Consider the following 24,001-nt stretch of genomic DNA (forward strand, 5'->3'; position numbering starts at 1 on the left):
AAACATAGTGCCAGAAACTTATTTTTTGTTAATAAAAAATATGGCTATTCATATTTTGCACATTTGCAACTACTTGCGGGACAAATGTTGTTTTTTTTTTGAGAAAAAAATAATACTTTTCTCCGTAATCTATAATATACTTTCTTTACTTCACTTCTGAAACAAATTTTATTTTTTTCAAGAAATTTAGAACCAAACTCCGTATTTCAAAAATCCATGCCACATTCCGACGAAAAAATAAAATAAATGAACAGTGCTTTATTGTTTCTTCTATGCACTAAGCATACAATTTGTTTGTTTTTGTGTTCAACTTTATTTTTTATGAAAGTAAGACTGTTATTTATACATCAGTTTATATACTCAGTCCTTTTTTGTTTTGAAATATAGTTTTAACAGTTTAACTGATTATGCCGTAGACAAAGCTGAAAATAGAAAAAAATAGTCTAAATACCGATCAGGTCCATCGAAGAAGGTAAGAACGTAAATAGAATGCTAGTATAAAGTAAAAAGTACAAGCCTTAAGGAAAATGTTCAACCCGTCTGTCTAAAGAAGAAGGTTCCATCCGTCTGTCTAAAGGAGAAGGTTCCACCCGTCTGTCTAAAGGAGAAGGTTCAAATCGTCTGTCTACTGAAAGGAGACGGTTACACCCGTCTGTCTAAAGAAGAAGGTTCCATCCATCTGTCTAAAGGAGAAGGTTCCACCGTCTGTCTAAAGGAGAAGGTTCAAATCGTCTGTCTAAAAGGGAAGGTTTAATCCGTCTGTCTAAGGAGAAGGTTCACCCGTCTGTCTACTGAAAGGAGAAGGTTACACCCGTCTGTCTAAAGGAGAAGGTTCAATCCGTCTGTCTATATAAAGGAGAAAGCTCTGTCCGTCTGTCTAAAGGAAAAGGTTCAGCCCGTCAGTTTAAATAAAGGAGGAGGTTCTATCCATCTGTCTAAATAGGAAGGTTCAACCGTCTGTCTATATAAAAAATAAGGTTCAATCCGTCTGTCTAATTGAGACGGTTCCACCCGTTTGTCTAAAGGAGACGGACTATGCATAAAATAATTTAGTTGTTTAAAAGAGAAGTTAATAGCAGGTATAAATATAAGAAATGTAAAACAGGAAATAGGTCTTTATTTTAAGAACAAACAACTGTAGAAATTGTATTAGTTTGCAGAAGACTGAATTAATCCCACGGAGAAGACACGAGTCCGAAAGACATAGTTACACAACTGAAAAAGTTAACAAGAGTCTCAATGCAAAGACAGATTCAATGCATGCAGATAAAAACGGCTGCCATTTTTCTTCAACACTTCAAATTTTGTTTGTAATGTTTTATTGCAGATTGAATTAGTTGTATTTGTTTCAAGTAGGCTTGTAAAGTGAAAATCGAATAATTTATAGTTCTCAAGGCCTACATGTATTGCCCGATAATTTTTATTACCCTATTCTTGAACACACTGCAAGTGTGGTAAATAAGTCATCAAATCAGAAAGCCAAAGTGTCGCCATCTAAACATTAAAACCTTTAATGTTTAAGTGTCACTTTACAGCCCTATTCCATTATTGTTTCATTGCTCGGTTTCTCTGCTGTTGGATTGAGTGGATGACCATAAACGGTTTTATAAATCATGATTTAGCATGACATTGCAATAGCCTTAACAAGTCTGCAGTTAACAGCCATGTCGATTTTAAATTTGAACCATAAAATTTTTCAAATGTTATAATCGATTTTCAACTTGTGACACAGATGTCAACACTAAGGTTTAGTCGGACTGTTTTGTCATTTTTAGTGTCTGTTCGAAAGATAAAGATAAAGCCTTGTATTAACAAACAATCGATACTAAAATCTATACGATATTGTCTGAAATACCCAACAAATGTTACATAAACATGCAACACAAACAAAGCTATGGAATTCACGGACTTTGGCGACTTACTCGAAATAACATACAATTTATCTATCTAATTTAAAATTTGATCTGTGATTTTGCTATGTTTTATAATAAACTGACGAGTAAGCGAGTCAAGGTAGAGTAGATCTGAATTTGAGTCGGATAAAAATTTATCAACTAATTACAGGACCGACGTAAAAAGAACGTAATAAAGTTCAAACCCTTTTACTCCCATTAATAGGAAGTATACATGCAGGATGTTTTACTACTACCTACTATTCTACAGAACTACGATATTCCATTTACTTATATTTTACTTGAACTAAAATCAAAAAGTGAATTGTCACAGGCGCTTATCAGCATTCAAAGTGTTAATGTTAACGCTTTCGCTCGTTTAAATGGTACTAGTATACCACAACAATTTTAAATTATGATTCTTATATTATTTTCCCTTTTTCACTATAATATTGACAAATATTTTAGTGTTAGATCCGTGAATTTTTCCATTAATTGATATTTTTTTATGTTGAAATAGCTGTCAGTAAATGCAAGTACTCTCAGTATGTACAAAGAGTCTTTCTGTTGTGTGGATGTATTATAAATTAGTTCTCGTTCACGTCCACTCTGTTTTTGTGTTTGTTTTATGTATTTCTGTCTGACGAGTTAACTTTTCACCTGATATTTTAATTGTGTTCTTATGATGCACTGTTAAAACCACTGTCCCGGGTTAGGGTTTGGCTCCAACAAACTAAGTCTAACGCCGCCACATTCTGTATGACGTGCCTGTCCCAAGTCAGGAGCCTGTAATTCAGTGGTTGAAGTTTGTTGCTATGTTACATTTTTGTTTTTCATTCTGTATTTTGTACATAATAAGCCGTTAGTTTTCTCTTTTGAATTGTTTTCCATTTATCGTTTCGCGGCCTTTTATAGCTGACAATGTGATATGGTCCTTGCTTATTGTTTAAGGCTTTAAGGTGACCTATACTTGTCAATTTCTGTGTCATTTGGTCTTTTGTTGACAGTTGTCTTATTGGCAAGTAGACCACATCTTCGGTTTTTTTTTATAAAAACGAAAGAGCAAAAGCTTATCGTATCTCGTCCTTCCTTGGGGGTCCTCCGACGATATTTGTCCCTTATAAAGTCATAAATCTAACACATATCTCGCCATTCCATGATTTTTTTTTCTCTGACAAAGACACTTTAAGCTAAAAGCAGAAAAATTAACATGCACAATTGCTAACTAATTCATAGTCGATTGAATTAGACATGGGGGCAGAACCTGGAATCGTCAAACAGATGTGTACAGAAAGGAATGCAACTTCACAGATGATATCGGATATGTTCCTTATGTCGTAACTACAATCCTGTTCCCTTTTCACGCATATGACCTACCATTTTAAACTTTTTACGGGTTTGTAGTAATATGAGCAACACGACGGGTGCAACATGAGGAGCAGGATCTGTAAAACAATTCAAACGAGAAAACTAACGGCCTTATTTATGTAAAAAAAAAAATGAACGAAAAACAAATATGTAACACATAAACAAACGACAACCACTGAATTACAGGCTCCTGACTTGGGACAGGCACATACATAAATAATGTGGCGGGGTTAAACATGTTAGCTGGATCCCAACCCTCCCCCTAACCTGGGACAGTGGTATAACAGTACAACACAAGAACGAACTATACAAATCAGTTGAAAAAGGCTTAACTCACCAGATGGACAAAAATACAAGTGGACGTGTTTGTCTGTTTGTCTTTATCATTTTTGTCAGTTTGTTTTCGATCTATTAATTTGAATGTTCCTCTGGTATCTTTCGCCCATCTTTTCTAGAAAATATCAGTAGTTCCTAACAAACTGACTTAACTTTAAACTGGATTGTAAATGCATTCAAAGTCACCGGACGATGACCTAGGGGACAGAGCCTCCGAACTAGTGTCAAACTGGTATGTTCTGATAGTAGTGCATTTATATATAACAAGTTCTTATTCCAGTGTTCTTTTCATTGTTGTCCTGAAACTTGAACTCTTAGTTTCGACCGACATTTCAACCAAGATACTGACATTTAGACCAGTTTTAAATTATTTTATTATATAATTGCAGAAAAAAATCTACCAAAGAATATAACATTATTATGACCAGTCAAATGCAGATGTTCATAAAATGTTTCCACACCAGTGCAAAATATGGATTAAGCAGCATAAAATATGACTTGTTATTAGTTCTTATTGTACTCCTGTGATGTTTTATGCACCCACTCGTAAAACGGTAGCACTTAATTTTCACTAAATAGAAAGTTTTATGGCATGACGATTTTCTTGCGTAGAAAATTGAAAAGGCGATAAATAATCATGTTGAAAGATAAGACATTTTAATATTCAATATTTAGTTTTATTAACTGCTCCCATGTAGACTCTTAAAAAATGAAGCCTATCCTTTCAAAAATTAAAACCTGAATTCGTACGAGACTCAACGAGAAATGCAGATTCTTCTGTCATGTAAATAAATATTTCCAACATATTTTAAAATGATCATTAAACCAATTGATTTATTCTTATATTTTGAATAATTATTAACATGTTTACTTCATGGTAAACTATAGACACCTATTGATGGTCTGTATTTTCAAGTTCATTGGTTGAATACTTCCTAAAATACTCTGTTCTGTATTTCTCAAGTTAATCACTTAGGTATTTCCTAAGTTACTCTGTACTGTATTTCTTAAGTATATTTGTTTGGTATTTCCTACGTTACTCTGTTCTGGATTAAAAGTTAATTTGTTTGGTGTTTCTTTGGCAACTCTGTTCTGTATTTCTGAAGTTAATCTGTTTGGTGTTTCTTTGGTAACTCTGTTCTGTATTTCTGAAGTTAATCTGTTTGGTGTTTCTTTTGTAACTCTGTTCTGTATTTCTGAAGTTAATCTGTTTGGTGTTTCTTTGGTAAGGTAACTCTGTTCTGTATTTCTGAAGTTAATTTGTTTAGTGTTTCTTTGGTAACTCTGTTCTGTATTTCTGAAGTTAATTTGTTTGGTGTTTCTTTGGTAACTCTGTTCTGTATTTCTGAAGTTAATCTGTTTGGTGTTTCTTTGGTAACTCTGTTCTGTATTTCTGAAGTTAATCTGTTTGGTGTTTCTTTGGTAACTCTGTTCTGTATTTCTGAAGTTAATTTGTTTGGTGTTTCTTTGGTAACTCTGTTCTGTATTTCTGAAGTTAATCTGTTTGGTGTTTCTTTGGTAACTCTGTTTTGTATTTCTGAAGTTAATCTGTTTGGTGTTTCCTTGGTAACTCTGTTCTGTATTTCAGTAGTTAATCTGTTTGGTGTTTCCTTGGTAACTCTTTTCTGTATTTCTGAAGTTAATCTGTTTGGTGTTTCCTTGGTAACTTTGTTCTGTATTTCTGAAGTTAATCCATTTGGTGTTTCCTTGGTAACTCTGTTCTGTATTTCTGAAGTTTATCTGTTTGGTGTTTCCTTAGTTACTCAGTTCTGTATTTCTAAAGTTCATCTGTTTGGTGTTTCCTTAGTTACTCTGTTATGTATTTCTGAAGTTTATTTGTTTGGTGTTTCCTTACTGACTCTGTTCTGTTTTTCTGAAGTTTATCTGTTTGGTGTTTCCTAAGTTACTCTGTTCTGTATATCTAAAGTTAATTAATTGGATATTTCCTTAGTTACTCTGTTATGTATTTCTAAAGTTTATTTGTTTGGTGTTTCCTAAGTTGCTATGTACCTTATTTCTAAAGTTAATCTGCTTGGTATTTCCTTAGTTACTCTGTATTGGAATTTTACAGTTACAAATTCAATGGTCTAAGTTTAGCTTTTTTTTTCAGAAATTATAATTTTTCTCAAGGAACTGTCTGTCAATCTGTTTTTAAAGTCAGTGTACAATATATTTTTTTGAAACAGGAAAATTGATGAAAAGTTGTTTTGTAACAATTAATTTTTACACAAAACCAATAAACATGAAGATTTTTTTCAAACAAAAATGTAATTTACATTAAGTTTGCTTATAATTCATACATTTTATAATCAGCTGTGTCATATGCATACGTTAAGTGTTCCCTATTTATTGAATACAAAATTCTAAAATTCATGTTCCGTAACTCTGGGTACAATAAAAAATTGTGAGAGAAATAGCTTTCCTTGGCATACGATTGTTATAAAATATATGTGCATAAAAATTGAATTTTGTGCAAACTTAAAAGACAGAACATATTCATGGGTGTTAAAATTGTGCAAGCTTTACGTTAGACATCTGTTCAAGAAACCAAGTCATTTGAAAAATGCATCATGTTAATGTTGAAACTTGTGTATGTGTGTGACCCCAGTTAATTTGGTCTATGTGCATTGAACATTAAATAAACCTGTACATGAACATTAATTGCAGCTGATGGATTTTTAAATGTAGCATTGGTTTTGTGTGACACATCTTGAAAAAGATGGATTAAAAATCAAGGTTAAACAGGTGCAAATTGTAAAATTAAAAAAAAATATGACCACTTCCAATTTCCTGTCGCATTATTTATATGATTGAAACATGTAAATCTTCTAAAACATATATGCAACGTTTTCTTTAACTTTTTTCAAGCCAATTATGATTTATTTTTATTTTAATGTAATAGAATATGATAGAAAAAAGTTTTTCTCTTCAATATAGCCAAAAATGAAGTCAAATACAGATCATACTAGGTTTTCTAATAATGTATTAAAGTTTAGAGATAATAAGATAATGAATATCAAAGTAACCATCAACATTTTTCAAAATAATGATAATTTTTTACTAAATGAAGTGCCCAAGTGACAAGAATGGAAAACACCACACGATGTAAAAAGTGATTGTTGTTGAAGCCACATTTTTCAATTGCTTTGACAACAAACACCTTTTTTCTTTTTAAAGTTTATTGAGACCTTGTGGTATGTTTCAACATGTCATATATAGATAGGCTTAAGCTAAAGAAAGATAACTCTTTTTCGATATTAACTAAAGTAACTATTCGTGAGAAAAAAATGGTTATCAGACTCTTATTTTTTTTATAACTTAACTGCACTATAAAATAAGATTGTTTTGTAACAAGGCAAAAGTCCAGAGAAAAAATGAGAAAGTTATACAGATGATTTCCAGGATGTTAATATATTTTTTCAATACAATAATTTCGATAAAAGACCCATAATTAAGATTTTTTGCTCATTTGTCGTTTATGTCAATTGTCAACATTACACATTATGATGAGTTTAAATGAATCACCCAAATACAAAGTTGATGAAACTATATTTATTGTGGTGATGTCTTACTCAGAGATTATGATAACTGGTATAATTTTAAGAAATTGTTCCAAAGCTTTATTAAAAAAAAAATATAGATTTCTTCAAATTAATTCATTGAAAATATATAGTGATAGATTGATTGGTTGGTGTTTAAAATATCTCAGCAATATTGTTTTTTTCTGAGTAGTTTTTTTTGTGGAGGAAAATAGTGTCAAAGAACCTTGGCCCCTTCAGTAGAAAAACTGAAAATCCTTGTCAGTTCAGATTGGAGTGGAACACACCGGCCTTAAGGTAGATCATGCCTAAATATTTTTTGAGACAGAATTTTCTTATACTTAGCCAGAATGAAGATTTTAATATGCTCTTTTCAAAAATATAATAAAAAGTAGGGGTCACCGTGCTATTTTGCAAGCTATGAGTCGTCAAAATTGCCTAAATTTGGTTAGATTGTTCATGGAAAAACTCATTTGTGTGCATAAAAAAAAGAGTTATCTTCCCTTAAATGGCTCGTTTGAAAAAAATGATTTTAAAAGCAAGAAAAATTATATTTGTTATATTTGTTTAAAAATATTTTGAATTATACAATAAATTGCCAAGTTTTCTTTAAATTATTGAACAGTCTAACCATTAAATTGCAAATCTGTCTCCAAATTTGCAGATTTAGGCAAATAACTAGACCGACTTTTTACTGTGATTGTTCAATCCAAGATGGCGGTATACCATGAATCTACCTTAAGTGGGATTTTAACCCATAACCTCAGTGTTGATAGCCCAATGTAACAGTAGTTGGAATACTAAGAACAATCAGCCACCTAAGTGACCTAGGCTCTGTGAGTAATGGTCTGTAATATAAGAGTGGAATACCAAAGTGCCATAAGAGAAAAAATGGTTGATATAAACAGTTGGGGACACCAAGAAAGATGACAGACAAAGAAGTTATGGGAACTTTATTGTTAACTTATCATATATTTCTGATAGTTATCTCAACCTATTCATATATTTTCAAGCTCAAAAGGTGACCTATTCCAGCAGCACGTCCTATCACCTTGTATATAGGAAGTGCCCCAAAAGGTAAACACCAACTGATTCTGGGAAAGTTTTTTTTCTTTTACAAAATAGAGTTTTATATGGAAAAGGGCTTCAATAGATACTGGCCACTAGTAATATCTCCCCTAAACCATCTCTAAGGAAACAAACCTAAGATTCTTCAGTCCTAAATAGATAAAAACAACAAATATATTTAGCATAAAATTTTAATCAAAGAAATCTTCTAAGTCAATATTGGGTTCCAATAAATGTTCTTTGAATGGGGTCAGATCAATTTGGTTTAGGATTAAATTTTCAAATGTCTCTTCCAAATCTGTTTCACCAATCAAAATAGCTCCCTGTAAGCGGCCATTTTGTAACACTACTTTAATGTACTCCAAATCTGTAAAGAGAAAAGACAAAAAATAGTTTCATAAATGGTGGTAGAATCTAGACAAACCATGGCACAGTATCATGATGAATAACATTGTGTGTACATAACAGTAAAGTTTCTGATGACCGTAATCTTTTGCTTGTAATCCATAATTGATTGTACAAAAAACTGATGTTAATTAAGTTTTTCGTACAAAGTAGTATAACCACATTTGATTGAAGGTATCTTTTTCAGTTTTTTTTATGTCTAATTTTTTTTCCATTTCTTTGTGGATGTAAAAAAACTGATGTAAATTAAGTTTTTCGTACAAAGTAGTATAACCACATTTGATTGAAGGTATCTTTTTCAGTTTTTCTTATGTCTAATTTTTTTCCATTTCTTTGTGGATGTACATTTCATATTTTACTGTATCATAATTTGCCTAAGTCTAAAATATGATTTTTTTTAAAGATTATGTAGCCTGTCCCTTTCAAAGCTAATCTATCTCAATAATATAACATGACATGTACATGAAGTAAAAGTTTATCAAGTGTATCTTACAAAACAGTTTTGAAAAAGCTCGTTATTAATAATATATTTTTTTTCTCATAAGGAAACAAAATCTGCATTAAAGAGAATTAAATATGTACTAAGAAACACTGTCACCTCTTACAAAGAAATGGGCATCGGTGGGAGGATGTCAATTAAAGCACAAACAATAACCTTGACCCTTGACCTTTCATCTGTCATTATGGTCATGATATCATCAAAACAAAGGCTTAATTAATAGAGCCATTCCTCAAACTTCTACATAAATATATCTTCCTGAATACACTGCTAATTAATGACATAATTTATCAAATTTTCCACAACAATGTTTTTCTTTTCACAATTTTTACCTAATTAATTTAAATCTTGATTAAAATCAAGTATGACGAAATGGCGAGATATATTGTTATGAAAAGTGCCAAATGCCATCTTCAATAACTTTGTTGTTTGACTTGCAGGGTGAAAATAATAATTAAAGAGTTAGCCAGTACCTCTCTCTTACTTTATTTTTATTAAGTTTTTTTTTTGTATATGATAATTTGTAAATTACTAAAAATAGAGAAAAGGGTCCTATTTAGTAGAGCATCCTAACACAATATAACATAATTTCAATTAATGTCTTTTTTCTTAAACATGTAATGCCATTAGGTATCATTAACCTTGACATCTAACCTTGGTATCACTAGTACCGGTACATCTTATACCATGTACCTGAGATTTGCAACTTAAACAAGAAGCAATACCAGTAATACATGAAAAAGAACTATTTTTTAATGCATGTTTCCAATCTCATTGCCAAGCACCTGCAAGAGAGTTTGGATATGCAAATGCTGAATTGTCTGGGTTTGATCTCATATTACACACATCATGTGCTACTTAGGATCAATAAAATATTGTCTGCATAAAATGTCATACCATGGTTAATGTCACCTCAATTTTTTTTTAAATAGAGAGTTCCATTTGTTGCAATGTCTGTAAGAAAGACAAGGCATACAGATGCATAAATATTGTCACACAAATTGAATTTTTCACACTCCAAACTAAACACTTCAGTTCTCTTGAAAATAATTTCAAACAGGTCAAAATAGTGTGATTTATAATCAAACTATCCTAAACAAAGAATAACTAAGGCATAACGATGTTTTTATTTAAGGATACACATATTGTCCTTCAGATTACGAAAAGGCAAATTAGTATCAACTTATCTCACCTTTGGTTACTCGTAATAACAGTTCATAATCATTGCCTAATCCCTGGGCATTAAATCTCCCTAACAAAATAACCTGCAAATAAAATAAAAAAGTTAGAAAACCCATCCACAGGGCACATCTTGATACATTTACAGAGGTCAAACATTTTGGGCAGGTATAGATGCAACATTTAAGATTGATAAAGCTCTAAATAACGGTAAAATCATTGACACAGCTTAGGTTTCTGACACAGTATTAGCATGGTCCAAGAACTTAAATTTAAAATTGGAAAATTACTTTTTACGTTCCAACATACAAAATCTAAATACATGGTTAGAATCAGCATATCAAATATCTCAGAGGAATTCAATTTTTGATGAAATGAAACAAAGTTCAATTTTGGACCCTTTTGACCTCAATATGGACCAATTTGAAAATGGTTTGGCTTTAAGCCCTAAAAATAATCAATCACAATCTTCATATTTTGGTATGGAACCATGTGTTATAATTTCATAGATATCCTTGGCTAGTACTCAAGTTATTGTCAAGAAACCATAAAATCCTTGTTTTTTGCCCTATATTGCCTAAATGGTTAGGGCTAGGGCCATAACCCCAAAATCAATTTCTAACTTTCTGTTTTTTTTTGAGGAATGGATATTATTTTACACATTTGAAAAACACTAAATGAGGTGTTATTGAAGAAAATATAACATGTTAAAGGGGAGATAATCTAACTTATTTTTTTCAATATACATGTACCAACAGTATTGTGGGTTGGAGGGTATCCTTTTATGACTTCACTCACAGTTCATGTTTCATAAGCCACAGAATGCAACTCTCCATCCAGATCTCTAAAAGCTAATATCTTGGAAATTACAACTGACTAACATCCAATTCATTTGATCTTAAATGGATAGTGTGACATTGGCAATCATACCACATCTCCTTATATTTATATTGTATTGAATGGTTAATAGCTTAATGTTATTGCTTTTGTTTCAGAATTAACAAGTGAAACTGCGAGCTACTGCTCACTGATGATACCCCCGCCGCAAGTGGATAATATTAATAGTGTAAAAATATGCAAGTGTTCGGTAAACAGGAAGTTGTCGAGTGATGAATCTGAAAACGCATCACACGGTATAGCTGACTTATAAAAATCCTGAAACCAAATTTCAGAAATCCTTGTATTGTAGTTCCTGAGAAAAATGTGACGAAAATTTTTAACTTGTTAATCATGTGTAAAATCATACAAGTGTTCGGTAAACAGGAAGTTGTCGAGTGATGAATCTGAAAACGCATCACACGGTATAGCTGACTTATATAAAACCTGAAACCAAATTTCAGAAATCCTTGTATTGTAGTTCCTGAGAAAAATGTGACGAAAATTTTCAACTTGGCTATCATGTGTAAAATCAGACAAGTGTTCGGTAAACAGGAAGTTGTCAAGTGATGAATCTGAAAACGCATCACACAGTATGGCTGACATATATAAATGTTGATACCAAATTACAGAAAGGGTGGATGTGTAGTTCCTGAGAAAAATGTGACGAAAGTTTCATGGGACGGACTGACTGACGGACGGACTGATGGACGGACGGACGGACTGACGGACGGACTGACAGACAGAGGTAAAACAGTATACCCCCCCTTTTTTAAAGCGGGGGTATAATAAAGATGGTGTGTACATTGCATAGATATATTAAAGTATTATTTTTTTTTATAAATTACCTTGTAATTAAAAAAATTTGTACAATGGGCAAACAGTTCAAAGCAGAAATCTAATTGGATGTCCTCCTTTTGATCGTCTGCTACCATACACATTGCAGAGTATACACCCATCTGTCTAGCTTGTGACCACAGTTTCATCTAAAACAGAAAGTTATCCTGTGAAACTAGGTACATGGGAAATTATAGAGCTTATGTTTAATAAAATTGAGAATGGAAATGGGGAATATATATACATAGATATTACTATTGTAAATGTTAACAGATGAAAATAATGCAAGACCAATAACTGACAGTCCAACATTGCTATGATATTTGGCAGAACTGAATTACTGCATTCCTTGTCTATACTGATACAAACAAGAATGTGTCCATAGTACACAGATGCCCCACTCACACTATCATTTTCCATGTTCAATGGACCGTGAAATTTGGTAAAAATCTAATTTGGCATTAAAACAAGTGAAACTGCGAGCTACTGCTCACTGATGATACCCCCGCCGCAAGTGGATAATATTAATAGTGTAAAAATATGCAAGTGTTCAGTAAACAGGAAGTTATTGAGTGATGACTCTAAAAACACATCACACGGTATAGCTGACTTATATAAACCTTGACACCAAATTTCAGAAATCCTTGTATTGTTGTTCCTGAGAAAATTGTGACAAAAATTTTTTACTTGGCTATCTTGGGTAAAATCATACAAGTGTTCAGTCAACAGGAAGTTGTCAAGTGATGAAACTGAAAACGCATCACACGGTATAGCTGACTTATATAAACCCTGAAACCAAATTTCAGAAATCCTTGTATTGTAGTTCCTGAGAAAATTGTGACGAATATTTTCAACTTGGCTATCATGTGTAAAATCATACAAGTGTTTGGTAAACAGGAAGTTGTCAAGTGATGAATCTGAAAACGCATCACACGGTATAGCTGACTTATATAAACCCTGAAACCAAATTTCAGAAATCCTTGTATTGTAGTTCCTGAGAAAAATGTGACAAAAACTTTCAACTTGGCTATCATGTGTAAAATCATACAAGTGTTCGGTAAACAGGAAATTGTCGAGTGATGAATCTGAAAACGCATCACACAGTATAGCTGACTTATATCAAGCCTGAAACCAAATTTCAGGAATCCTGGTAGTGTAGTTCTTGAGAAAAATGTGATGAAAAATATTCATGGGACAGACGGACTGACAGTCTGATGGACTGACGGAAGGACAGACAGAGGTAAAACAGTATACCCCCCTTTTTTTCAAAGCGGGGGTATAGTTAGAAAGATCATACCACAGGGAACATGTGTACTAAGTTTCAAGTTGATTGGACTTCAACTTCATCAAAAATCAAAAACTACCTTGACCAAAACTTTAACCTGAAACTCACACTTTCATTTTCTATTATCAGTGGACTGTGAACTTGGGATCAATAGTCTAATTTGGCTTTAAAATTATAAAGATGATATCATAAGGAACATGAGTACTAAGTTTCAAATTGATTGGACTTCAGCTTCATCAAAAACTACTGTGACCAAAAACTTTATCCTGAAGCAGGACGACGGACACACAGACCAGAAAACATAATGCCCCTTCTAGTATCGTAGGTGGGGCATAAAATTTACTGTTTCAATGATTTTGATGTTAATTATGTTGAATTTAAATGTATTAGAACAAGATTGCTACAGAGGAGCAAAATGTCTTAATCTCTATATACATAAGTGTAATACCACCATTTATTTCCCCCTATTAGTCTTTGTTAAATTTGCACTTTTCAAAAAATTGTGCAGAAGTTATCTTTGTTTCAAATAAAGAAATGCTTGGCATGAGTAAAGTTTTTTATACTGCAACTAGTTGTATTTATTTCCTAAATAAAGTAACATAGCTATATTTTGTATAATGTCAATTTCATCATGGAACACTCTCTCCACAATCAGGGGTTTATTAAGGGATGAAAATAAGTTTGAAATTTGTGTTACGATTTAAAAAGCTATCAATGTATTAGTTTAAGTTGCAGTATAAAAACAATATTAGGTCAATGTCATAAAAATATAAACTTTTTTGTACTCAGCGCAAAACTGGGGAAGGGCTCAGTAGAACCTCGCCCTCAGCCTCATACAAAAAAGTTTATATTTTTCTTTCATTGACCTAATATTGTATATATATCCTGTCCAGTACTATAGATAAAAATTCACATAACATTTCATTGCATATAAGAAAATAACAATCACTCAAAGTTAACCAATCAAATTTCTCCCCTTATTTAACCTGTGTACAAGATTTTATAGTAACCATGTAACCTCAAGTTTAGAAAATATTCTATAGAAACCCCAAATAAAAAAAAAATAATGGTGCTTTGAAATACCCAAGACACATATTTATGAAACAGAAATGTTTTACTGCAATAAAATGTAGGATTTATTACCTACAACTGTCAAATACAAGGGAATATTTTTTTTCGACCTATTTTCATATACAATGTTCAACGTTCAAAGTTTTACAATTTAGTAACCTCTTCTCAAAGTTTATTCCTTAGTTATGTTACTGCAGCAATTCTTTTTGACATACAAACTTCTTAAATGGGATTCCGGAATGAAATCTTGTTTAAGGGGATTAAAATTATTTGACTATAAACATCAGTCCTAATTTTCATTTCTATAAGAAACATGCTAAATAATTAGTTATCTCCCTTGTATTAAAATTCTGAAATTCAGAATTCAATTTTTGAAACAGTTTAGAAAAAAGTTCTAACATCAAAGAAAAAAAAAAAATGTTATATTTTGCTTTTCAATATATCATCATCCAATGCCCTACCTGAAACCAGTGTTGTGATAGTTCCCATGACACTGTACAGATGTCACCTGCTGCATACACATCTTGAACTGTCGTCTGCATATGATCATTTACCTTGAATCCTCCATCTTCTGCTATTGTTAACTTAAAATAAATTTGATAAAATTGAGAATGGAAATGAGGAATATATATCAAAGTGACAACAATATGACCAAAGAGTAAAAAAAACAGCTGAAGGACACCAATGGGTCTTCAACACAGCAAGAAAATCCAACACTCAGAGGCGAGCTTCAGCTGGCCCCTTAACAAAAATGTGTACTACTTCTGTATTCTTTTCAAAATCTGCAAGTTTTGCGCTTAAAATTCATGTGTAATAGTGTACATGTAAAATAAAATGTAAAAACAATCACTTTCAAATTTACAAATTGGCAGATCTTTGTTATTTCTTATAATACTCATACTGTTACTTTTAAAATTAAATTATTTAGGCAAATTATGTTCATTATTCAAATAAATCTTATCAAATATTTATAAAACAAAGAATTGCATTTTCTTGAAATGAAATAAAGTTGAAAAAATTCCCATAAGTGGGAGATTTTTTACCATGTGGGGCTAATATTAGAATACATACCAAATATAGACAGTGAAACTACAATTCAAAACATAATACTGTGGATTCATTTATTTTTTGTAGCTATCAACTTTTGTGGATTGATAAAAACTTGCATTTTCACAGATTTTTGATTTTATGTTTTTACTTATTTCTGCATACAAACAGTGAAACTGTATGTAAATTTATCATTTGTTGAACACGTGAATTCGTAGTTCACTTGTACCCACCAGACCCACAAAAATTGTTATCCAACAAATAATGATGAATCCACATGATTCATGCCCTATTTTCTTCTAATGAAATGATGTGCACATGTCATCTAAGGATTTATTAACAACTTTGCAATGCATGTGTTTGAAGCATAGTTTTACATTTCCTTGGGTCTTTTTTTAACAATGGTCTGGAAAAAAAAATATGGCATTATGGTTCAAAAGCATAAAAAATCTCCAAATTTGAAATTTAGCCTTTTTCTTGGATAGAAATAACTGATTTGAAGTGGGTATCAATACTTTACAACCGTTTTGGTGAAGTATACATGTTTCAAGCAAAGTTTCACTATATTTTATTTTGGCCCAAGAGGTGGTGAAAAAGAAAAAATGACCCAGGGGAAACACTGTCAATAAAACACACTATTATTACCTGATTACCTGTCAAGAACGGATCTGTATTAGGTGTTACACCTGTAGCACTAACGATAAAATCACAGCCATAAACTTTGTCATTGGTTAACTGTACATAGACAGGCCAACTTTTATCTGAAATGTAGTATGCAAAGACAAAGGTGATTAGACTAGGAAAGCTTCAAGGTCAGATTTCCAATCCACATTTCTAATCTAGATTTCCCACCCTATAATTTACATACTGGAGTGATCTTTCTTTGTACTGTGTGTATCATTATTAATATAACTCAGACTCTATGTCAAGAATCAGTTCCAATTAGAAATTCACAATTCTCATTGATATTTTTTTTAAAGAGAAAGTTGATTGTGAATACCTACTTAACAAAAGTTATTGTTAGCACCATGATTGCAGTATTTTAATCCTGATTATCTAGTTACAAAATGGGGGAACTATCATTACATCCCAGCTCCTTTGTTCTAACTGGGGTGATCCGAGCCGGATCTGAGCCGAATCACCCCTACCAGATCACCCCAGTTTGAGTTTCTTTGTTATGCATGCTTTGCTTTGTTCTGTAACATTTTGGCAGGAATGTCAAATCCACTATAAAACTTAATTATACAAAATAGACATCTATCAAAATTCACGTAGAAAAAATCCAGTGTATATGCTGGGATTCGAACTCACGACCTTTAGCATATCAAGCCATGACACATACCACTACACCAGGACGACTAGATACGAACTAACAGTAATTTAACATAATTAAAGGAAGCAATATCTTTTTATTATAAGTGGGGCGAGTTGGCAGACCTTTATTCAGTGGGGTTTAAACCTTTTTTGATAATAAGTGAGTTGTCAGACTGATTGTTCAATTTGATTTTACACATTTTCAAAAGTGCGGTGAGTCGGTAAACAAGAGTGGGGCTATAGTGGCGATATAGTATGGGCTGATTGGCAAGATGGGCGAGTTGACATTGTTTGATATCTACTCATCGTGTTTGGGGGTCATAAAGGGTATACATCATATAATAATATATAAAGTATATTATAATGGTTGTGTGGCTTTTTAAACTAGATTTTATTAATTGTAAATGGTTTTTCGTCTAATCTAAAACAGCTAGGATGTAAAATAGTTATCCCACTCGTACTTGGTGTGTCAGTGTTAGATCACCATCTGGCCGCTGGCCATTAATCTCTCTATTACCTTCCCAAAAAGGGATAGCACAATACTGTCAAAAGCATTTTTCTTTTTAAACTAAAGATAAGTACATGTAATTATTCAAAGATGAGAGCTGTTACATGTATGCAACATTCTTGCATAAATGACAGTTGACAGTAACTGACCCCTGAACAATATGAACAAAAATAATGTTTTAGGAGAGTCTCATTTAAACTCAAATATCAATCAAGTAAGATGAGTTAGCAAGGTAGTCTCCATCTTTTTTTCTTTTTTTTATAAAAATGATAAAATGAAAACTGATCTTGTAGAAGATTTGATGATATGTTTTCTGAATTTTTGTTGATTAAAGGGGCACTAGCTACGAGATGTATAAAAAATCTAAAGTATGATTTTTTTTTTTGTTCAATCATTAATGAAAGTGAAATAATGAAATAATTATTTGCTTTTATCAGCTAAATGGTCCAATTTTGTCAAATTAAGCTAATAAACATTGATAATGAATTATTCACTTGCAAGTGAATAATTCGACCCCATTAAATCTGTATTCATGTTAACTCCAATTTAAGCCCATAGAAAGAGATAGAACAAGGCATGCATTGCCAGTGTATTGTTATTTAAAGGAAAAGAATGTCAACATTGAAAGTGAAACGAGGTAAATAATTTGATTGACTGATTCAATCCACAAAAAATATTCTTATAAAAGTAAACAAGAGTGCACATGCTGAAATGTCTCGCCTTCTTTACTAATCATTGATATTATGTTGATAGTCCTAAATATAAAGCTTTATTACAACTGTCACATAAACTCAACATTAACCAAGAAAACTAAACATTGATCAATGAACCATGAAAATGAGGTCAAGGTCAGATGAACCATGCCCAGCTAACAATTCTTCCATACAACAAATTTAGCTGACTTATTGCTTATAAATTAAGAAAAACAGACCAAAACACAAATACCTAACACTTAGCAATAAAGCATGAAAATGAGGTCAAGGTCAAATAAAATTTGCTCGACTGACATAAAGATCATAAAATATTTCCATACACCAAATATAGTTGACCTATTGCATATAGTATTAGAAAAATAGACCAAAACTCAAAAACTTAACTTTGACCACTGAACCATGAAAATGAGGTCAAGGTCTCATGACACCTGTCAGCTAGACATGTACACCTTACAATCATTCCATACACCAAATATAGTAGACCTATTGCATATGGTAAAAGAAAATCAGACCAAAACACAAAAACTTAACTATAACCACTGAACCATGAAAATGAGGTCAAGGTCAGATGACACCTGCTAGTTGGACATGTACACCTTACAATCCTTCCATACACCAAATATACTAACCCTATTGCTTGTAGTATCTGAGATATGGACTTGACCACCAAAACTTAACCTTGTTCACTGATCCATGAAATGAGGTCGAGGTCAAGTGAAAACTGTCTGACAGGCATGAGGACCTTGCAAGGTACGCACATACCAAATCTAGTTATCCCATTACTTATAATAAGAGAGAATTTAACATTACAAAAAATCTTAACTTTTTTTTCATGTAGTCATTAAACCATAAAAATGAGGTCAAGGACATTGGACATGTGACTGATGGAAAGTTCGTAACATGAGGCATCTATATACAAAGTATGAAGCATCTAGGTCTTCTACCTTCAAAAATTTAAAGCTTTCAAGAAGTTAGCTAACGCCACTGCCGCCCCCACTGGATCACTATCCCTATGTCAAGCTTTCTGCAACAAAAGTTGCAGGCTCGACAAAAACGAGGATAAACATAAATTTATAATTCATAAAACAAAATTTAACAGACCTATAAAATTCCAATTGCATGAGTTGCTTAATCTATTTATATCTATGTTTATGTTTACATGGCTTATATGGTTATAAAAGGTCAACTCGATAGTTAATTAGATGGCATCTTGGCTAAAATCCTACGAAACGAAGCTACATCTTATTGAGACCATGTCCTGTAAATTGTTTATTTTATACTTTTGATAGTTTGAAAAAATGTTTAACATTGTTATAAATAGAATATTAGAATTTGAGTCAAATCGGTGAACATAAATTTAGCAGCTAGTGCCCCTTTAAACTTACCACAGATAAAGCTTTCTGGTACACAAGATTCTGACAGACCAGCTGACTCGAATTCTTCTGGACTTAATAGTTTCTGAATTTCCACTAGATACTCCACATGGACTTGATGGGAGGTCTGTAACACAAGATATATCATCTCAAATAAAATTAAGAATGGAAATGGGGAATATGTCAAAAAGACATAATCCAACCAAAGAGCAGATATGTATCTAGGGTTAAATGTATCGTACATATCATTTTTTGTATCTAAAGCTTTATTTTATCTTACACATTTATTTGTATTTCTTTTTTTAGTGTACTTATTTGAGAAGATTGTATGGGTAGTTATCTTACTGCCAGCAATCTTAAAGTAAAATTCAACTTATCTAGCTGAATAAGGCTTTCCTTTCTGAAAAAAAATAATAATCATATCTTTTTCATCTACTGATACATGTATTAAATCATGTTGCATCAAATATTCTGAGAATTTTTCTTTTCCTGAATAAACTTTTTACAAGTTTTTCAAATCAAGAAGAACCGCCTACTTACACATGCTTTCGCGTATTGCAGCATGCAGTCGTGGGTCTCACAATCAATTAAAGGACAAAATTTTTTCATTCATTATTCCTACAAGAATATATCATTTTTTGCTTTACAATTTTTTAACCTTTGAACGTGTACTTAGCAATTTGTTATTATCCCCATCTAACTGTTGCTTAAATTTAATCCAGCAATGTTCTATGACACTTATTACTCTGATATGCTCATCAAGTCAGATAAATCTATACATTTATGTATCTTTTATCCTAAGAAAATCCTGTTTCTCAAGTTTTTTGGAAACAAAACAATCATTAAGAATCATTTTAACATGATTTTTGAAATTCTTTTTCAAGCAGTAAAACTTGATGACATGATTGAATATACCTTTTTTTTATTTGCTGCATGAAAGTACTGTAGTACTGTAGTAATTCAATGTTCTTATTCAATTACTATGATCAAAATAGGAGCAAATAATAAAATTTTACTTTTAAATAGCAATTTTTCTTTAAACATCAAAATTGATACCTACAAAACAAATGGATCTACAATTCTATTAATAAAACACAAATATAATTTATAACTTCTAAATACAATAATTTGCCCAATACCACCTTGTTATCTTCAAGGAAGTCTGAATATGAAAAGAAAATTATCATTTTTATGATTTTTCAACGTCCAATGGTAAAGAGTATAACAACCAGATAATTGAAATAAACATGTGATATGACAACATTCATTATACACTTAAAAGCAAGTACCAGCTCAATATCAACGAAGTAGGCGGGAAATGGAGCAGAAACTAATAATTTATTGAAATTTCTAGGTCTTATGTCCATAATTAGGTCGACCAAAACTAAACTTGTAGGTGATCTGTAACTCATCATTATCAGATAGAATGAAATTCAAAACAGTGTGGCTGTGGCCATTGATTGACACATTAAATTCATCCATTGACTAGGACAATTTAGGTGAACGTTTGTATGTAACGACCACTGCTCACTATGTACTTTTTAAAGACACTTAAACTACTATGGGGTCACCAAAGGTTCTCAACACCTTAATAAAGTAATTCGAAAAACTAATCAGAAATAACAAGATGTTTTGATTTATATCAATTATATAAATCAAAACATAAAGGTTATTCCTGATTAATTTTTTGAATTATTTTATAATTAAAGGCGTTAAGAAACCTTTGGTGACCCCACAGTTTAAATGTCTATCGTAGGTACGTTGTGAACAGTGGTCGTTACAGACAAACGTTCATGTAAATTGTCCCAGTCAATGGATGAATTTAATGTGTCAATCAATGGCCACAGCCACACTGTTTTGAATTTCATTCTAATTATAAAACAGATGCTCTTTTAGAGTGATGTTTTATAAACAAATTGCCTCACAAATTGCCTCATTTTGTGACCTTCAGAATAATTAAAGAATATAAGCCTTACCTGACAAAAAGTTTTTCACAAGAAGATTTTCCAAATTGGCTAACGGAATTTAAACCAATATAATTTGAACTATTTCTATTTGTATCCATCTGATAAGTAGAGCCTTTTTCAACTGAATTTTATAGTTCTTTCTCATGTTGTACTTTTACACCACTGTCCCAGGTTATGGGAGGGTTGGGATCCCGCTTACATGTTTAACCCAACCACCTTCTATGTGTATGTGCCTTTCCTAAATCAGGAGTCTGTAATTCAGTGGTTGTAGTTTGTTGATGTGTTACAAAGGAGTAGGTTCAGTAAGACCCCTTTTTGGCCCCAAAATATAGCAGTTTTACAAAATTGTTAAAATGTAAACCTTTAGTTATTTATTGGACAGTAGAATGCTTCTGCTACATAAATATGGGCTGTTTTTGACAATACAATGCACATATATCCGGTACTAGCACCATTAAGTCATGCTAAATTACTGAAATCCTCATAATTCAAGCATTTTAGTTAAATTTTAAACGGTTTTCGTGTAAAACGAAAGTGGCCGCATTTGTGTTCATCCTTAATATTGAAATGTAAGGTGTATTTTATGATAATGCATAACATATATAAAGGTTAGGGATGAACACGGATGCGGCCACTTTCATTTTTACCAAAAACCATCTAAAAAGTGACATTTTCCGGCATATTAGGTAGATTTTTCATATTTGACCTTGAATCAGATCGATTTTAATAACGAAATCTGTTAAAATCTTTCACATAAACTACCGGTAATTAATTCAAATAAAATAGACACTTAAGTGTTTAAAAAGTGGTCAAAATCTTTCGTCAGATGAACCTGAAATTTGAGGCCAAAATCGGTCCTTACCAGACCTACTCCTTTGTTTTTTGGTCATTTAGTTTTCTCGTTTGAATTGTTTTACATTTGTCATTTCATGGCCTTTTATAGCTGACTATGTATGGGCTTTGCTCATTGTTGAAGGCTGTAAGGCTGTAAGGTGTTATTTTTGAAGTTGTTAATTTCTGTGTCATTTGGTGTCTTGTGGAGAGTTGTCTCATTGGCAATCATACCAGATTTTCTCTTTTATTTATAAAGATGAGCATATTTAAAACTTCTCAAGGGTTACATCATACTATGTCCTCTGTCAAGGATTGAAGACTTCAGCATGTGGGAAGTACCCAGAGGATTTCATCGATGATTGCAGAGAAAATTAACTATCTAAAAAGCTGACCACATTCACTATATGTCATAACTGATTGTAAATTAATCAATAATTTTAATTTAGTTTAAAAAGGTCGTAAATTCTCTATAGGGTTGTTCACATTAATTGAAAATGAGACTTTTATTACATATAAAACTTTCTTATACCCTATAAATCATGACAAAGAAATCATATTCTTATATGATCTCATGATTATATATATATGTGTAATATAAAAAAATCTTCAGATTTCACTGCTGAAAATTTAGGAGATAATTTTAAGAGTAAATGTGTTTTTTTTTCTCAAGTAATGAAGAAAATGACAGACATGACATTAATAATTTGCCTAGACCTTGAATTACCGTACAGGTATACATGATACATTTTACTAATATTTGCCTGCTTTTATAAGCCTAGTCAAATATGGATTTTCAAATACAATTTTAACATCACAGTTTTGTGTTTAAAAATACTGGTAATAGTCCTTATAAAATCATAATAGTCTGCATATTTTTGTCAATCAGTTTCATTATGGGTGTAGATGAAAACAATGAGTAATATTTTCTATTTACTGCCTTACCAAGTCAAATAATGGGCATGCATTAACAATAGATTTTATAGGATATGATAAGAGTTATCTCCCCCAACACAAGTTTTATAATGCATTCTATAGAATTAGTATCTCATCTGTTAAGTGTTCATATAAAAAAGTATGTATGATTTTCAAAAGATTTTTAAATTCTTAATCTCGAAATTAGAAAAATTCATTTGTAGGCTTTCAACCTATGAATTACATTTTGTATGATTCTTATTTCTTTTTGTTTTAAAAGATTTTTTTTAGTTGTTTCAGTGAACATACTATTTAGACAGACGGTTATATAATCTGTAGATTATCTGAACATACTGATATATTGGCTCTCAATAATGACGACTCAGTATGTATACAAAAAAAATTTATCCTGTTGAACTTACTTTAAATATAGCTAATACTAACAAAGATCACTGCGCTTTCCTAGATCTTGATATCAATATCATTAACGGAAAGCTTAATACAAAAATTTATGATAAAAGAGATAATTTTTCATTTCCTATCGTTAATTTTCCATTTTTAGATGGTGACGTTCCCTTTTCACCATCTTACTGTGTTTATATACCTCAACTTGAATAATTCGCTCGTGTATGTAACAATGTTTTAGATTTCAACGAGAGAAATTTATGTATTACTGAAAATTTATTACACCAGGGTTTTCGATATCACAAACTAGTCAAAACATTTACTAAGTTTATTCATCGGTACAAGGACATCATTCGCAAATATAACTCAACATGCAGACTTCTTATACATTCAGGTATTTCACATCCAATCTTTTATGGTAATATTCTTTACAAAGCACAAATATGTCAGTATTCACCTCAGAAGCTATCAAAACCTTTAAACAGGCTTATTAAGAAGGAATATAGTTACGATACTGTTGTCAGGTCAATAAAGATTGCTTATTTTGGCTTTAATATTGATTCACTTATAGAG

General features: G+C 31.8%; 2 protein-coding genes across 2 annotated transcripts in view; both read right to left on the bottom strand.

Annotated features, from left to right (window-relative positions):
- Positions 1-4,798: 4,798 nt before the first annotated feature.
- On the bottom strand, positions 4,799-6,395 carry LOC139492699 (probable inactive protein kinase DDB_G0270444). The gene is made up of 2 exons (XM_071280851.1): positions 6,374-6,395; positions 4,799-5,325 (listed from the first exon to the last, which is right to left on the bottom strand). Exons 1-2 carry the CDS (start codon positions 6,393-6,395, stop codon positions 4,799-4,801), a joined length of 549 nt encoding a protein of 182 aa, XP_071136952.1.
- A 1,985-nt stretch (positions 6,396-8,380) lies between these two features.
- The window catches only part of LOC139490888 (pyridine nucleotide-disulfide oxidoreductase domain-containing protein 1-like), a 44,703-nt gene continuing 29,082 nt past the window's right edge, over positions 8,381-24,001 (bottom strand). The window contains exons 9-14 of the mRNA XM_071278014.1: positions 19,323-19,437; positions 16,048-16,163; positions 14,817-14,939; positions 12,011-12,148; positions 10,300-10,372; positions 8,381-8,570 (exon numbers count right to left, since the gene is read on the bottom strand). Coding sequence (XP_071134115.1) covers positions 8,395-8,570; positions 10,300-10,372; positions 12,011-12,148; positions 14,817-14,939; positions 16,048-16,163; positions 19,323-19,437 — 741 coding nt within the window. The 3' untranslated portion in view covers positions 8,381-8,394. The remainder of the gene's footprint in view (positions 8,571-10,299; positions 10,373-12,010; positions 12,149-14,816; positions 14,940-16,047; positions 16,164-19,322; positions 19,438-24,001) is intronic.

This window comes from Mytilus edulis, chromosome 10, assembly GCF_963676685.1.
Source record: "Mytilus edulis chromosome 10, xbMytEdul2.2, whole genome shotgun sequence".
In the NCBI taxonomy this organism is placed as follows: Eukaryota; Metazoa; Mollusca; class Bivalvia; order Mytilida; family Mytilidae; genus Mytilus; species Mytilus edulis.

What these genes read in the sequence shown, in the direction of transcription:
- LOC139492699 (XM_071280851.1), bottom strand. Translation starts at nt 6,395, where the DNA reads ATGCGACAGGAAATTGGAAGTG. An exon ending in GCGACAGGAAATTGGAAGTG is followed by an intron (nt 5,326 to 6,373) that starts GTCATATTTTTT and finishes GATAAACTTCAG; the next exon opens with AAATACAGAACAGAGTTACC.